The sequence below is a fragment of the Vulpes lagopus genome, chromosome 12, assembly GCF_018345385.1.
Source record: "Vulpes lagopus strain Blue_001 chromosome 12, ASM1834538v1, whole genome shotgun sequence".
NCBI classification, from domain to species: Eukaryota; Metazoa; Chordata; class Mammalia; order Carnivora; family Canidae; genus Vulpes; species Vulpes lagopus.
The window spans coordinates 46,537,399-46,553,937 of NC_054835.1; the positions used below are offsets into that span (position 1 = coordinate 46,537,399).

The window sequence follows — 16,539 nt, forward strand, 5'->3', positions numbered from 1 at the left end:
AACACTTCCCATTCTCCACTTCAGACTGGTGACACCGGAATATGTGGCTTTACTTCTGCATACATATCAGAGAGCCAGGGGAATTCTAGACTGAGTAGAAGTGAATCACAAGCCCCTCTGGACTGTGATGTAGAGACTCTGATACTGCTAGGCCCTTCTTATAATTCAGAGCCCCTGGTTTTATCTCTAGAAAGTGTGGAGTGGGGCCTAGGAATCAGCATGTAACAGGCATTTCTGATGCCTTGTTTGTGTGTATCTACTCCAGACAGTCAGTATTTGCTTCCCAAGACTAAACCAAACTTCCACTAAATTCTTTTTGATATAGGCCAGATCCAGAGAGAGATGATCAGAGACATCTGATTCACAAAGACAATATCACAGTCAAATTTTTCCTTCTTCCCACTGTCCAGCTTCCCAGACAGCCAGAGTTAGGGCAACCTATCACATCTCTCTCTCTTTGTATAAGAACTCATTGAGGGAACACAGGTTGGTCAAACCACCCAGTCACATCGTTTTAAGCTTGTCCCAGCAACTCTAATTTCTTTAACTTGGCCAAAAAAGAGGAAGTCCCTAAATGACTCACCACCCTGGGGCCACCACGCCTCCTTTGCCCCCCTCTCTGATTTCTTCTGACAGAATGTGGAGTCATTTGAATAAACTGTTCTTTTGGGGCTTCTTTTCTTCTCCCACATGTAAGGCTTATTTACCATTTTGAAGCTTGTATCTCCAAACCAACGTGATGTGGAAAAGGAGTTTTCTCGCGTTCCTTTTCGCTCTTTCACTTCAAAAAGCTGCTCTGGATTGTGAGACAAGAGGAATAAACAGTAAGTTTCATTTACTTCCTTCTCTCTTTTACGGAAACCATTTTCACTGACACAGTGGGGATGGTCTACTTTCAACACGACTGTTCATGAATAAGTCTTTCTATGCTTTTAGATGAGCAACCAGAGTCAAGTCTTCTCAAAAACCTACAGTTTAAAATGATGAGATGTGAAGCAGGGAGTTGAAGCCTCTTTCCTGAGATTTGGAGATAAATATTGAGATTGTTTTTACAAAGAAATATTTTTCTTTCTTTCTAGGTTGTTTTTTAAAGATTTATTTATGTATTTTAGAGAGAGTGTGTGTGTGAACAGGGAGGGGGCAGAAGGAGAGGGAGAGAGAAAATCTCAAGTAGACTCCCCACTGGAGCACAGAGACGGATGTGGGGCTCCATCCCAGAACCTGGAGCCAAAATCAAGAGTTGTCAGGTTAACCAACTGAACCAGCTAGGTGCCCCTGTTGTTGTTGTTTCTTTTAATGTAGAAAATCAACACGTAATCATTGTAAAATAATTCAAGCAACAAAATAAAAATATATACTGAGAGGCAGTTTATCATCATAGAGCTAGACCAGCCAGGGTCATGGTCCTAACCCTGGTTCTACCATTTTCCAGCAGGAAGCCTGGGTGCATGATGCAACCACTTAATCTCTTTCCTTTGTGATGTTGGGAAAATAAAAGCACCTAGGGGAGGGTTCTTGTCAGGCCTGAGTGAGACAAGCCATGTCCCTCAGTACAGTGTTTGGTGTATGGTGAGCCGTCAAGAAATGCTAGGCCAGGTTGTTGTTACTATATGAAATATGAAAGTGCTGTGATACTCTACAATTCTCTTCCACTTCCAGAAGCAACCACTATTAACAGTCATTCATTCTCTGTTCAGTACCATAGTAAACAAACCCTTCATGACTTGTCCTTTTTTAGATAACAATAATCACAGACATCCTTGCAAGCAGTAGATGTAGACTTGGCTCCTTTTTCATGGTGCTTGGTAATATGACTCAGCCATAGTTGATGTAACCATCCCCCTTACTGATTGTTCCATTTTTTTCTTTGTAATGTAAACAACACTGCAATAAACATCATTGTACAAAACATCCTTTGCGGACTCACGAGAGGATGAGAGCATCTCTGGAGATTAAAATCCTAGAGGTGAAATTGCCAGGTCAAAGGCCATGTACATCTGAATTGCTAGGTTGCCCTCCCAACACTCTGAACCCGTCACCATGACTACTCACATAGGCAAGTGTTTCCCATGCCTCTCCAACAGCAGAGACAATCCATTTGTAAATGTGTCCCAATCTGATGAGTAAAGACCAGTATCTCAGTGTCGTTGTAATTTGTAGTTGTCTCATTACTTGTGAGGTTGAGCATCTTTTTCATGTTTATTGGTCATGAACACTCAGTTCCATAGAGAGGAAATGGAAGAGAGGAGAGACTGTGTCTTGAAGCTGAGTTATGTAACACTGAAAAAATGTTAGTGGAAAGGGAGGTATCCATGGCATTTCTGAGGGGCTTAAGCCCCTTCTCCACCCAAGCCATCCCTTGGCCCTCGCATATTTAATGGCTCTCTGCATTCATTCTTCTGGGAATTACCTATTCATATTATTTATCCATTTATTTGTCTTTTTTTATTCATTTGCCATTGACTTACATGTATAAAAAGAATCCTTCACTTTCATTTATGTGTTAAGTATTTCTTTTTAGGCTGTCACTTGTCTTAATTTTGCCATAAGGAAACTTTATGTTTTAGTCAGTTTTTCAATGTTTTTGTTGTGCCTTTTAATTTTTGTGCCTTACTTGGAAGAACTTTTCTCCTCAGATGATATAATAACTTTTTTTTTTTTTAAGATTCTATTTATTTACTCATGAGAGACACACAGAGAGAGGCAGAGACACAGGCAAAGGGAGAAGCAGGCTCCCTGCAAGGAGCCCGATGTGGGACTCTATTCAGGATCCCGGAATCATGCCCTGGGCCAAAGGCAGATACTCAACCACGGAGCCATCCAGGCATCCCTATTTTCTAATATTCTCTTAATTCTTTACTAATTTTATTCTTTTTATATTAGTTTTTCTGATGAGGGTTATTTTTTCCCTTGGCATTTTAAAATAATAAAATACAAATACACAAGCACTCAAAGATGGCTGGGTAGTGACAAAAGGGCTCAGGAGGGGTGCCTGGTTGGCTCAGTTGGTAGAGCATAGGACTCTTGATCTCAGGGGTGGTGAGTTGAGCAGCACATTGAGCATAGAGCCTACTTAAAAACAAACAAACCCTCTGCTTCTCCCCCTGCTTGCTCATGCTCTCTTTCTCTCTCAAATAAATAAATAAAATCTTAAAACGAACAAAAACAAAGCAAAAAAAGGTCTCAGGAGTTGGTTTAGAGGTGTTTCCCATGGCCAAAAAATGGGACAATAAAAATAATAATTGCAATGGATTGAAATACATTAAATATGTTTAAACTATGAGTTTATAATGATTCTTAAATAAAAAATAACAATAATGAAAGAAGAACATCCTACTGTTACAAGATGCTAAGACACCAACTCATTATTTTCAGAACTGATCAATAAATGGAGTGATCCAAGCATTTATCCTGCCTTTTCTATGTAAATCATATCTCAGTATAACCAAAGAGTTGATGGGGCAAGCTTCTCTTTATAGAATTATTTCAGATAATAAATGAAAAAGGAAGGATAGAATTAGTCTAAAACCATTTTGCAACCTCTAATGAAATAATGCTTCTAAGTGATTATTGTCAAAGCCAACTAAGAAACAAAAAGAGAGATGATCAGACATTATATACCTCCTAATGGAAGTATACTCTACCACCATGCATTCTTGCTAAATAAAAGCTAATCTGGATTTTATTAAGCCTTTGGGCAGGGGACAGAGGAACATGGTAAAGGATACCATGGCATTGTGATCAACAAAATCCAGATCGTGGAAAATGCTATAGAACAAACAGCTTGCCATTTTCAACAAATAAATTGCAGGGGGAGAAAAAGAAAAGAGAAATGGAAATGTCTATAGATTTAAAAATATGTAAGAAGAAGAAAATAAAAGGGACCCCTGGGTGGCTCAGTTGTGGACAGACTGCCTTTGGCGCCGGGCATGATCCTGGAGTCCCGGGATTGAGTCCCACATCGGGTTCCCTGCATGGAGCCTGCCTCTCCCTCTGCCTGTGTCTCTGCCTCTCTCTGTGTACCTCTCATGAATAAATAAATAAAATATTAAAAAAACAGGCGTAAGAAATATATCAACTAATTACAGTGGGTCATTTTGAATCCAAAACAATAACAACAGCAGACAATTAGGGAAATTTGAACACTAACTAGATGTTTGATGATATTTTAAAAGTGTTAATTTTTGATGATAATTTAAAAGTTAATTTTTAGTGTGATAATAGTATTGTTATGTTTACGTCAAAAAAGTCCTTGTCTTTTAGAGATATGAACCGTCAATTAATATTTCTAAGTCAGAATAGCAAGTGTTAAAAGAGTGCACTTCACTAAATTGTACATCTGAAAGTAATGTGTCAATTAACTGGAATTTAAAAAAAATTTACTTATTTATTTGAGAGAGCAAGTGCATGTGCATGAGAGAGGGTGGGGAGAAAGAGAAGCAGGCTCCCCCCTGAGCAGGGAGCCTGACATGTGGCTTGATCCCAGGACCCTAGGATCATGACCTGAGCCAGAGGCAGATGCTTAACCAACTGAGCCACCCAGGTACCCCAACTAACTGGAATTTAAATTTTAAAAAAGAAAGAAAAAAAAATCAGAGTGTCCACTTCAAGCTCTCGCTGGCAGAAGAGGTGACAAGCATGAGAGAGCTTGTCAGGGCCCCCCATGCATCACTGGGAGGAGCTCTGGTATTTGCCAAGGCTTCCTTACACACTCATAAGCCTAGCTGTACAGGCAAGGTAAAGACCAGTGTCTCTACCACCTTGACCCACAAAATGTGGCTGGATCACCATTTAGTTATTAAGGGACATTAACAAAGACTTTTTCTTGTGTTACTGTTTTCCAGAACTCCTTTCTCCAAGTTTGGACTCAGAAACAAAAGCAGTCAGGAGAGGTCAAAATGTATCACTAATTTGTTCCAATCAGAACAAATCACTAGAGATCACTTATTTTTTGTTTCGGAATGAGAAACACCTGAGAACCCAGAATGGAAAAGGTGAACCCATGATTTTTAACCTAAGCGTCTCAGAAGCCCATGAGTTGGGCCCCTACAAATGCAAAGCCCAAATTTCTAACTGTTCAATTAGCAAGTACAGTCGTGAGTTCAACTTCATATTTGTTGGTAAGTAGAGCACTCATTCTTGGGGGATCCCTGTGATTTACCGGATTCTTTCCTGTTCTAATGGTCTCTCTGCTCCCCTGCAAATACTCACTCAAGAGCCTGGAAAGTATGTCACTGAGATCATTATTCTTAATAATTCTATTTTACTTTCTCCTCTAAAGACTACTTTTAAATGATTAATAGAAGATTTATCTAAACAATAATACATAGAGTCAGCATTGCCAGACTTAACATGAGACATTAAATGTTCGATCCAATTTTCCTTCCTGAATAAGTTTTGGGTTTTATTTTCCTACCCCTGTCAGTTTTGAAAACATAATACCAGAAGAAGAGGGGCCCATTTTCTTTCTTTTTTTTTTTTTTTTTTAATTTTTTATTTATTTATGATAGTCACAGAGAGAGAGAGAGAGAGGCAGAGACACAGGCGGAGGGAGAAGCAGGCTCCATGCACCGGGAGCCTGATGTGGGATTCGATCCCGGGTCTCCAGGATCGCGCCCTGGGCCAAAGGCAGGCGCTAAACCGCTGCGCCACCCAGGGATCCCCCAAGGGGGGCCCACTTTCAAACAGAGCTCCTAAGAGTGAGGTCCTGGGAGTGAGTTTGAAATTGGGATAGATATTTGCTGATCTCGTACAGGTCTACAAATCAAGGCAGGATCTTCACTGAGCCCTCTGTAGCTGGGGTTGTTGTACTGAAGCAAGTACTCTCATTTAAGCTGGGATCATGTGACCAACTGCTCAGCTTGTGTCTTCCAGGCTTGCAGAGATATGCTGTATTCAGCTGAATGGAGGATAGTGGGTAGAGTGGCCAAATGCAATGGCTTGTAATTGGGGGAATGACATCTTGGCAATCCTTCATACCTCTTCCAAAGACTTCTAGCTATTTCAGATAATAATAGCCTGATTGCCTTAGACAAAAAGTCTTATCTGAACAATTTGGGAAATTGTTGAGATCTTTTCTAGATGTTTTACTCTAGGATTCCCATCATGTAGGCAAAAATTACTTTTTCTCTGAAGATTCAGGAAGTCTTAGAATCAGTAGTGAACACTGTGGCAAGGGCCTTCAAAGCCCCAGGTCTTTCCCACCTTCTCCCCTTTGCAGTGACCATCCATCGGGTACCGCATAAGCCAGCACATCTTATAACTGCTATATTTTTCTTTCCCATCTTTCCACCCCAAGCCTCTCACAACCTAGCATTAATGGTCTCATTTATAAAGGTGACCTTGGTAATGGATTCCTGGGAGAAGGAGAGAGGGTTTCCAGGTAATATGTGTGACTTGTACCTGGAGGCTTCTAAACATAGGAGCTCTGACTTACTGATCAAATCCCTGAGTGATCTTTAGGTCTGCGTTCTCAAGCACTAGTGGCTAGACCACTAGCCACATGTGGTTATTTACATTTAAATCCAAATTAATTAAAATTAAATGAAATAAAAAGCTCACTTCTTAGTCTTATTAGTCATGTTTCAAGTATTCAGTACAGCCAGCCATATTAGACAATGCAGACAGAACATTTCCATCATTAAAGAAAGCTCTATTGGACATCACTGCTCTAGCTCAATGCTTTTTAGCTTACTAGGTTATAACCATCTTAATAATCAATGATAGTGATGGGTACTTTCCCTGAGAAACATTCATGAGATTACAAATGCAAATTTCTGCACACGGCTTTAGGAGATCCAAGTTAAAACCAACCATCATAGGACAGTTTTGAACACAAACTGAATAGAAGCCATATTGTAAAAGAAGTGTGAAGAGGGGAGAAAACACCTGTAAACATGATCTTGGGATGTTGTGCATAATGTGAGGGCAGTCCCCCAGCTGATAATATTCTCTGGTGGTCAGTGTAGGCCACCAGACTGGACTGGGCAGCGGTATTGCAGAAAGAGAAATGGGATGAGCATTGGGGAACCTGTGTACCATCAGCTTCCTGTGAAACTTTGGTTATTCCCTTTCATTACACCTTTGATATACCACCAGTCCTCAATTGTTAAATATGAATTGAGAAGATAGGCAGTACAATGCTAACATTGGTTTTAACTCTGATTGAGTCTCAGTCTATTGTGTGCATAATGGGGTGAGGAGAGTAGGCACTCACTTTGCAGGGAAAGCATCCGAATGCCCTTCAAATCACTGAGATTCAGCATGAGAAAGGATGGCAAATCCCACTACTGGTGTGGGTTTCCTCCATTTGAATAACAGGGGCCTACACTTCTGCAAGGAATAAACCCTTACAGGGCTTATTTTAGATGACTTATGAACTTGATGGCTGAAGCTTCAAATGAGCTGATTAATAAACCTCAAGTCTTCATTTCCTGAGCTTCTGTCCCACAGATATGTATAAAATCGTCCCACATCCTGCCTTCCAAGTAAATGCACACATTTCCTGCAATTTGTTACAGTAATCGCACTGTCCTGTAGAACTGTTTTTTTTTTTTTAAGATTTTATTTATTTATTCATGAGAGACACAGAGAGAGTGAGAGGCAGAGACAGAGACAGACGGAGAAGCAGGCTCCATGCAGGAGCCTGACATGGAACTCGATTCTGGGTCTCCAGGATCAGGCCCTGGACTGAAGGCGGCGCTAAACCACTGAGCCACCTGGGTTGCCCGAACTGTTTTGATGGGTTATAAAACTGTTTTCTCTTCATTTAGATCAGATTAGTAGATATCTATTGAGTGCTTACCCAGATGCAAGTAATTTGTTGGGCGTTGCTGGGGTTTCAGTGATGCCTAAGACATGTTCTTGTCCCCAACTCAATAGGGATATAAACCATGAACACAAATTCATTGATCATTGATTCACTCATCAAATACTTAATGATATCTCAAATGTGCCAAGCTCTGGGATATACATTAATTTCTGCCCTGGTGGAGCTTCCAGTCTAGTTGGGGAGATACAAAACCCAAGTACCCAAACAAATTCATAATCACAAACTATGCTGATTGTTATGAAGGAAAAGTAAAATGGCACAGTAATGGAGAGAAGCAGAGGATGGTGAAGCAATCTACTTAGATAGGGTAGTTAGGGATGGCTTTACAAAGGGATGACATTTAACTAGAGTCCTGAAGAATGAGAAGGAATTAGCCATGTGAAGAAACAGGGAAAGAGGGCTCTAGTCAAAGGACAATAGCCTGTGCAGGGGTTCCAACTTGGGAAAGATCTTGGCTGATTGGGAAGGACCTAAAAAAGGAGGCTGGTATGGCTGAAAATCAGATGAGGGGAGTGTGACCTCAGGTGAGAAGGGAGAGGGAAGGGAACAAGTCAGGGCCTGGCACCCAGTTTATTGTCTTCAAAGTTATTCCATTCTAGGTGAGGCAGGGCAAGAGTAGAAGTTGGGGATTGGTTGAGAGGCTTTTGCAGTCATCCAGGAGACAAACAATGGTGAGGATGGACAATGGAGATATAAGTGGATTCAAAGTGTATTTTGGAGGAAGAAACAGTAGGACTTGTTAGATGATTAGATTTGATTTGGGTTCACACGTTAGTGAAGGTGAAGAAGGAATCAAGAATGACTTCCAGATATCTAATATGATCAGCCGATGGGAAGTGGTGCATTTACTGAGATGGGGAAAACTGGAAGAACGAGGAGTTGGGGAAAAAATTGTTTAATGGGTATAAAGTTTTGGGTATGCAAGATGAGCAAGTTCTCCAGATCTTGCGGTACATTTTGCTGTACATAGTTAATAACACTGTGTTGAGCACTTAAAAATTTAAGAAAGTAGATCTCATGTTAACTCTTCTTACCATAGTAAAATAAGTGAATGGATGGATGGATGAATGAATGAATCTATGAATAAAAACATTTTTTAAACAATTGGATTTTAGTATATGTTTATCTACCTATTGATTTTTCAGTAATTAGCAGATTAGCTAGAGTTCAGTTTCAAACAGGTTACATTTGAGAGGACCATAGACATCCAAGTGGATCAGATAATAAAAGGATGGGAGGCAGAAGAGGAAGTACTTCAGCCTAGAGGATTAAGGAAAGGTCTTCTGGGAAATTTGACAGCTGAACGAGTCTTCACGGATTCCTTGAAATTTGTAAAAATATAACTGGTTTAGTGAAGAGTAGCAACTCTCTTACTCCAAGCACTATGATGCTATGATGCCCTTGGCCAGTCCTTTTACAAACTCTCAGGAAAGTTTATATTTTTCCAGTCAGTTGAGATATCAATCCTTGGTCTAGTTTGGATCATGTCATCTCAGAGAAGAGTCCATGTTTCCTCAAGTATGTTTCAACTGCTCCTTCCTGAAAATTACGGGATGTAGACTTCAGTTCCATAGGAAGAATGAATTATTGGTGCTGTTGGTGCTCTTCCCCAAGTTGCGTTCCAAGGCCACCATCACTATTCCCAAAGTTGTTCTCTGAGGCCACTGTTGCCAGGTGCTGCTCTGTCAAGGATGCTGTCCCAGGGATTCCTGCTCAAGGGAGGGATGGAGTAAGGAGATTCTAAATTATTTTCTTTGATTTTACTTATACTTTGGTCCCTGTATTTCATTGTTTCTGTGCCAACCTGATATTGTTTAAAGAAAAAATCTGCTTGGGAGTTGGCCCAAGCCAACTGGATCTACTGTTTACTAGCTGAGTGACCTTGGACTAATTTCTTAACCTCTGAATCACAGTTCATTCACTGGTGGAATGGGCATGGTACTACCTTCCTTATAGTACAATTGTGATGTGAAATGAGGTAATGTGAATAGTAAGCCTGGTACATGATGGATACTCAACAATTATCCTTCCTTTCCTATAATACTGCTTTATTAATGAATTATATATTTTTTTTATTTGAGAAAGAATGAGTGAGAGAGAGAAAGCACAGAAGTGGGGGGTGGGCAGAGGGAGAGGGAGAAGCAGAGTCCCCATTGAACAGGGAGCCCAACATGGGCCTCGATCCCAGAACCCCAGGATCATGATCTGAGCCGAAGGCAGAGGTTTAACCAACTGAGCCACCCAGGCGTCCCTATTAATGAATTATAAAGTAAATAATATAGCTGGGTTCTCCCACAAAATAGGATATGATTTGACAGAGTCTAGCAGACCCACAGACTTCCTTTTGAAAAGTTCCTTTGAACCTATTTACCAGGGTTACTTCCTGCTTGTGGGAAAAAGTAAAAGATAACTGCAGAGATGAATTCTATAAATAAAAATATAGTTAGAAGAGATGATATTTTTAGATTTGATTTAAAAAACCCACTGTAGCCTTATAAAGATTAGGAATAAAAGCACCTCTCAACTTCATACTTGGAACTAGATCTTTGAAAAAACTATACTCATTCTCAGCAACAGATTGAGACTTCTGATGAAAGACAAGTTTGTGCTCTGATTCCTCAAAGCAGAGAGACAGCCTCCACCCTCTGGCATTCTCAGCACCTGGCTTGTGCCACACTGAGTGGAGCTAACCACGTATCATCAGTCTTTCTCACCGGGATGCCAGCTTCTTGACTTTTCAAGAAGGGGTGTCATTCATCTTTGGGTCCACAGTCGGGAACAGAACAGGTGTTCAATCCATTTTGTGGACTGCGTGAGTGAATCCAATCTGCTTATACCTTTAACACACACTTTCATTTTTCTAGACCCAGTGATCACACCAGTGCTGAACGTTAATGTTGTTAAAATAGAAACAGACCGACATATAACACTACGTTGTATCTCCTTCAATGGCTCTCTGCCCATCACTTATACTTTCTTTGAGAAAAATATTGCCATATCACCAGCTATTCCCAAGTACGTAAGGGAGCCTGCTGAATTCAACATAACCAAGAACAGTGCTGGAGAAATGGAGGAGTATAAGTGCAAAGCTAAAAATGAGTTGCCTGATCATACAAGATACAGTCAGCCAATCCTCATCAATCCTCAAACAGGTAAGGGCTATGGGAGCTCTTTCCACAGGGTCTGGATTTGCTTCCAGAAACTGCAGCTACTCCTCCCATCCCTCTTTCCTTGCTGGCCATCTGCATCCAAATCCCTTTCTTTTGGGAGGTTCTACACCAACTCTGATTGGGGGTTTCTTTCTGCCATGAAAAGGAAGAAGACAAGCCTAGAAACTAGGTCAGAAGGGGATCTTGTACGGAGACTTCCCCACTTGACCTTGCTTCCTGCTTGATCTTCCACTGGCCAGGTTCTAAGCAATCATATCAGAATTTGCATTTCTCTCAGAGTTGCCGGGTTTTGATTCTCTTTTGCTTTTCCCTTGACTTCTAACACCTCTGCTTGCCTGCTTGACTGTTTACTGCCCACTGCTAAGGGTTGGTGAGTGTAGACCGCCAGGACCACCCTTGGGGAGAGAAGGGCTCCTGTCCTAGTCCTGTGTTTTAGAGGGCATTGCTCTGGTGCTTCTTGGCCATGCATCTTCCCATAGGCTGAGGAGTCCAGCATATTCTCATGTCCCCACCTAGACCTTGTCCCACTTTCCTAAACCATATGCTGGGTACCTGGACCTGAATTTCCCACCCAATCAGATCAGAACCCCCTTCCAGGGCCTACACAAGTCTCATTCCCAGCTTATCCTCCCAAGGTTGTACTACAGAAAGGAAGTGAGCATCCCTGGACCCAAGTAAAGGGGCTGTTTGTGGGGGGGGGCATGGACAACATTTGTACATACAGCCTAGAGGGTCCATGTGCACGTGAGACCTAGAGGTCTCATACTAGGCTGCATACGAAGGGCCTTACGAAAGGACATTTGTTGAGGTAGAAGGATAGAACAAAAAAGAGGTTAGCTAAAGCAGTAGGCATGCTTGGGTATTGGACACTTCACCCACCCTTATCTTCTGAAGAATAGAGCCCACGCCCTGGTGATCAGTAAGTTCTAACAAATGAGGCAGCCTGTTGGACTCAGGCCCCAGAATCAAGCTTTTGCCTACAATCACAGCCCTTCCATTTACTAGCCGTGTGACTGTAGGAAAGTCATTTAACCCCTCTGAGTCTTACTTTACTCATTTGTAAAATGAGAGTAGTATCAATGAGATAAATTAGGCAATGCTTGGAAAGTGCTTAACACAGTGGCTGGTGTGCAGTTAATAATGAATGGTGGCTATTTAGGCGACAAAAACCATGCCAAAATGACTCAGGGCTTTGCCCAATAAATAAGTGACTGTTCTGAGCCTTATGACCCTAACGATGCCACCAGGAATCAGTCTGTCAAATACTCCGCTGTTTTTCTCTTCCTTGTATGACTCCTTGTGGAAGATGTACTTGGTCATGACTTCCAGAACTTCACTGACTCACAATTTAACTCTCAAGAGTTGCAGCTGCCTATAGGAGTCTGGGGACCGGGGTGCACAGTACATTAGCTAGCTTCAAAGACAGTGGTGACTACCTTTTCCAGAACATTCCATAGCTCAGTGTCATTGGAAAAGAAAGCTGTGTGGTGACCAGTGAATGCTGTCTTCTTCTAGGTGGATACAGCTGTCCTTTCTGCCTGCAGCTACTACTTCCGGGGTTATTGCTGGTGCTAATCATAATAATCCCAATTCTGGCATTTTGGATACTACCAAAGTACAAAGCAAGTAAGTTCTTTAGTGGCTTTCTCATTATTTGCCATGATGTTGGGTACAGAAAGCAGGAGAGAAGATGAAGAGGAAGGGAAAAGGAAATACAACACTGGATACAAGGAAAACAAAGAACGAAGGAAATGATGCAAAGGGGGAAGGTAAATGAAGCAGACTTCCTGCACAGCTCGCGCCTAGGCTGGTTCTCACTTCTCTGGTGGAAGCCCTTCTTGTTTAGATCACTTGGAGGTATGTGGCCTGTGTGGTCACACAGGGGGCCCTCACTAAGAAGAGCCCTATACTAGGTTTCATTCTCTGTCGTCACTGTCTTGAAATTCTGAATCCTTTTTTTCACTCTTTTTAAAATTATTTATTTATTTATTTATTTATTTATTAACTTATTTATTATTTTTTAAGATTTTGTTTATTTATTTATTCATGAGAGACAGAGAGAGTGAAAGGCAGAGACACAGGCAGAGGGAGAAGCAGGCTCCATGCAGGGAGCCGACACGGGACTCGATTCCAGGTCTCAGGATCAGGCCCTGGGCTGAAGGCGGTGCTAAACCACTGAGCCACCCGGACTGCCCTAAATTATTTTTTAAATTTTAAAATATACATACCAATAAAATTTGCCATCTTAACCATTGTTAAGTATACAGTTTCATGGCATTAAGTGCATTGTCATCGCCATCATCCACGCACGGAACTTTTCTCATCTTGCAAAACTGAAACTCTGTCCCCATTAAGCTCTCCCCATTGAGCCCCCCACCCTCCCAGCCCCTGGCAACCACCACTCTCCTTTCTGTCTCTATGAATTTGGCTACTCTGGGGACCTCGTATAATGGGCTCATATGGTATCTCTCCTTTTGTGACTGGCTCATCTCACTCAGCAGAAATGTCCTGGAGATTCATCCATGTTGTGCATGTGTCAAAATCTCCATCATTTCTCAAGCTGAAGAATATTCCGTTAACGACAGATACGTAGATACAGATAAACATATACACTAAGTTTATCCATTCATCTGTCAATGGGCCCTTGGGTTGCTTCCACCTTTTGGCTGTTGTGAATACTGCTGCTAGGAACATGGGTGCAGAGATCTTCATAATTTTTTAACAAGAGGCCCTGCATTCTTGCTGTGCACTGGGCCCTGCAAATAAGGTAATGGGTTCTGACTGCCAGCTGCGCAAAGGCAAGAGCTTTGCCTTGTATTTGTCAGCATCCTAGCTCTGCCACTCTGAGGAAGCTCAACAAGAGTTTCATTGCTCTATGCCTCACCTTCAGTCCTGCATCAAGCCCCAGTCACTGTTTCTCGCTATATTCACCTCTTATGACCACTTCTACTTAAAATTTCAAAATGGCCTTTTCGGGGGATCCCTGGGTGGCTCAGCAGTTTAGTGCCTGCCTTTGGCCCAGGTCGCAATCCTGGAGTCCCGGGATCGAGTCTCACGTCGGGCTCCCAGCATGGAGCCTGCTTCTCCCTCCTCCTGTGTCTCTGCCTCTCTCTCTCTCTCTCTATATATATATCTATCATAAATAAATAAATAAATAAATAAATAAATAAATAAATAAATAAATCTTAAAAAAATGGCCTTTTCATTTGGCATGCAAGTAATAGAGGAATATCAAGATATGCACAAAGAACAGTGTGTCTAAGCACCAGCACCCAGCAGTGAGCTGAGAGGCGTCAGGCAGGCTCCTTCACTTACCTGAGCCTCAGCATTCTGACCTGTAGAATAGGGAGACACTGTCACAACTAGGGTGAGAACCAAGTGATACTTGTTAGCCTCCTGTGCCTGAAGTCAGAAACTCAGTTGACATAAAACTTGAAAATAGATGTCAAAATGTATACACCTTATACATTTTTAAAACCTATCTTCCCTTCCTACAAAAAGTCTTGCAAAAGCAGAATTAGTATTCTTTTTTTTTTTTTTAATTTTTATTTATTTATGATAGGAACACAGTGAGAGAGAGAGAGGCAGAGACACAGGCAGAGGGAGAAGCAGGCTCCATGCACCGGGAGCCTGATGTGGGATTCGATCCCGGATCCAGGATCGTGCCCTGGGCCAAAGGCAGGCGCCAAACCGCTGCGCCACCCAGGGATCCCAGAATTAGTATTCTTGATTACTGGCCAGGGCTAAATAGAACTCAGCTGGGTAATTTATGATGTCTTGCAGATATTACAAAGCTTTTTACAGGCTGTTCTTTTCAGTGAAGGAAAGAAAATGTGTCTCTGGCCACCTCAAGTGTAATCTGATAAGAGGATGTTCCTTGCAGACCCAAGAAAATAAATCAGATGGGCTTCTGGCTTGGAGGAGTGGGTGCTATGGATTCCTTTCTGAGTCCATGGTTTTCCTTCAATAGACAGCAGTGTAGGCTATTGGAGCAAGTGATTCTTTGTTTCACGTCTTTGGGGGATTCTGCTCCTTAGCAGAGGAAATGAGAAAAATGTGGCTGAATTGGTTTAATTTAATAATTATGCATCAATTAATGTAGGAAAAGCTATGAGAGATAAGGCACCCAGAGACAATGGAAATACGGCCATGGAAGTTGGAATATATGCAAATATCTGTGCAAATCAAGCAGGTAAGAGAACTTTATTGGGTATTTTGATTGGTTTGGTTGGTTGGTTTCAGGTTTTTGCCTTTTTTATTTAAGGTTGTACAGATACATGGGTTAAAAAAAAATGAAAAGGAACAGAATACAATGTCTTTCCCCCACCACCTGACGTCAATCCCACTTTACAGGAGCAACAACCAGTTTTTAAAAATCTCCCATAGATACTCTATGTGGATGCTAGCAACTAAACAAAGGGTTAGCAGATCATTCTATGCCTTGATTTTTTTTCATTTAACAACATACCTTGGAGATTTTTTTTAATGTCAGTTTGGAATGGTCCACACTGTATTCTAGAGCCTCTGCCCTCTTCATGCAGGCATCATACACTGCTTTATGGTAAATAGACTCAAGGTCTTGGTAACAATAAGAACAAGCCCAACACTGCCTGAGGGCTGGCCCTATTCCATGGTGCTAAGCAATTTGCCTGCCTTGTCTATGCAAACACCACTAAGTCCTAATTTATGTTGTTCCCATTTTACAGGTCAGGAACCTGTGCCAGGCTTGGAACCATGGCAGTGTGTTCCCACAGCCCAAGAAGGTAAGTGTTCCCTGCTAAGTCCAGAGGTTGCACATCATTTTGAGGGTGGCTGGCTAAACCATTACCCCCAAGTGATCAGAGATTCAGATTATAGGATCAATAACTCTGTTCTTTATTTTTCACCCCAGGAATCAGGCACCCACAGGAGATCCATTATGCTACTCCCATGTTCCAGGAGGTGGCACCAAGAGTTCATGGTGAGCCACAGTTTGGGAAAGAGATAGTATCAAAATGAGACCACAGTCTTTGTAAGGCCACCATACTCTGGGGCTTTAGAAGCCCAAGGATGGGGTAGATGGGGACGTCATGCACACCCCCAGGAAACCAATAGCAACCAATACCACAGCTCCTAACAAATCTCATCAAGAGATGGGTGGGTAGGGAGGAGGGAAGAATGTGACACTGAGAGTATCATATAAAAAATCCAAAGAGAAGGAAGGATGCAGGGGTACTTTAAACCATTTTCAAGAATAAGTTATTTTTATAGTACAGGAAAAAACACTTAATACATGGTTCTGTCAGACCACCCTGCTACTAAAATGAGGGGTTTTTTTTTGGGAGGAGAGGGTGCTTTTAGAGTCTCTATGGATATATGTTCTAATTTTACTGAATTATTTTCTCTTTTATATTTCAGAAGCCTGTAACGATCATAAAACTGGCTATCTTTATTCTGATCTCATCTTGTGAAATCTAAGTTGTGATATAAGCTACATCTCAGTGTTAGATCCTTTTTATAAAGCTGATTTACATGAAGCAAATGTGATCAATACTTAAA

General features: G+C 41.5%; 2 protein-coding genes across 4 annotated transcripts in view; one reads left to right on the top strand and one right to left on the bottom strand.

Moving 5' to 3' along the window:
• Positions 1 to 627: 627 nt before the first annotated feature.
• On the top strand, positions 628 to 16,531 carry MILR1 (mast cell immunoglobulin like receptor 1). Of its 2 annotated transcripts, XM_041724021.1 has the most exons (8): positions 628 to 824; positions 4,845 to 5,120; positions 10,696 to 10,983; positions 12,517 to 12,627; positions 15,104 to 15,193; positions 15,708 to 15,764; positions 15,893 to 15,961; positions 16,399 to 16,531. In XM_041724021.1, the coding sequence occupies exons 1-8, from the start codon at positions 740 to 742 to the stop codon at positions 16,449 to 16,451; spliced, it is 1,029 nt and encodes a 342-aa protein (XP_041579955.1). In that variant the 5' UTR covers positions 628 to 739; the 3' UTR covers positions 16,452 to 16,531. The 2 variants fall into 2 exon arrangements, with proteins under 2 accessions (XP_041579955.1, XP_041579956.1); XM_041724022.1 differs by lacking the exon at positions 4,845 to 5,120.
• POLG2 (DNA polymerase gamma 2, accessory subunit) overlaps positions 7,659 to 16,539 on the bottom strand; it is a 42,958-nt gene continuing 34,077 nt past the window's right edge. The window contains exon 9 of one of the 2 annotated variants that reach the window (XM_041724017.1): positions 7,659 to 9,540. Coding sequence is in view for 1 of the 2 variants with exons in the window: in XM_041724019.1 (XP_041579953.1) it covers positions 9,468 to 9,540 (73 nt within the window). In the remaining variant the exon portion in view is untranslated. The remainder of the gene's footprint in view (positions 9,541 to 16,539) is intronic. The other variant, XM_041724019.1, reaches the window with a different exon arrangement.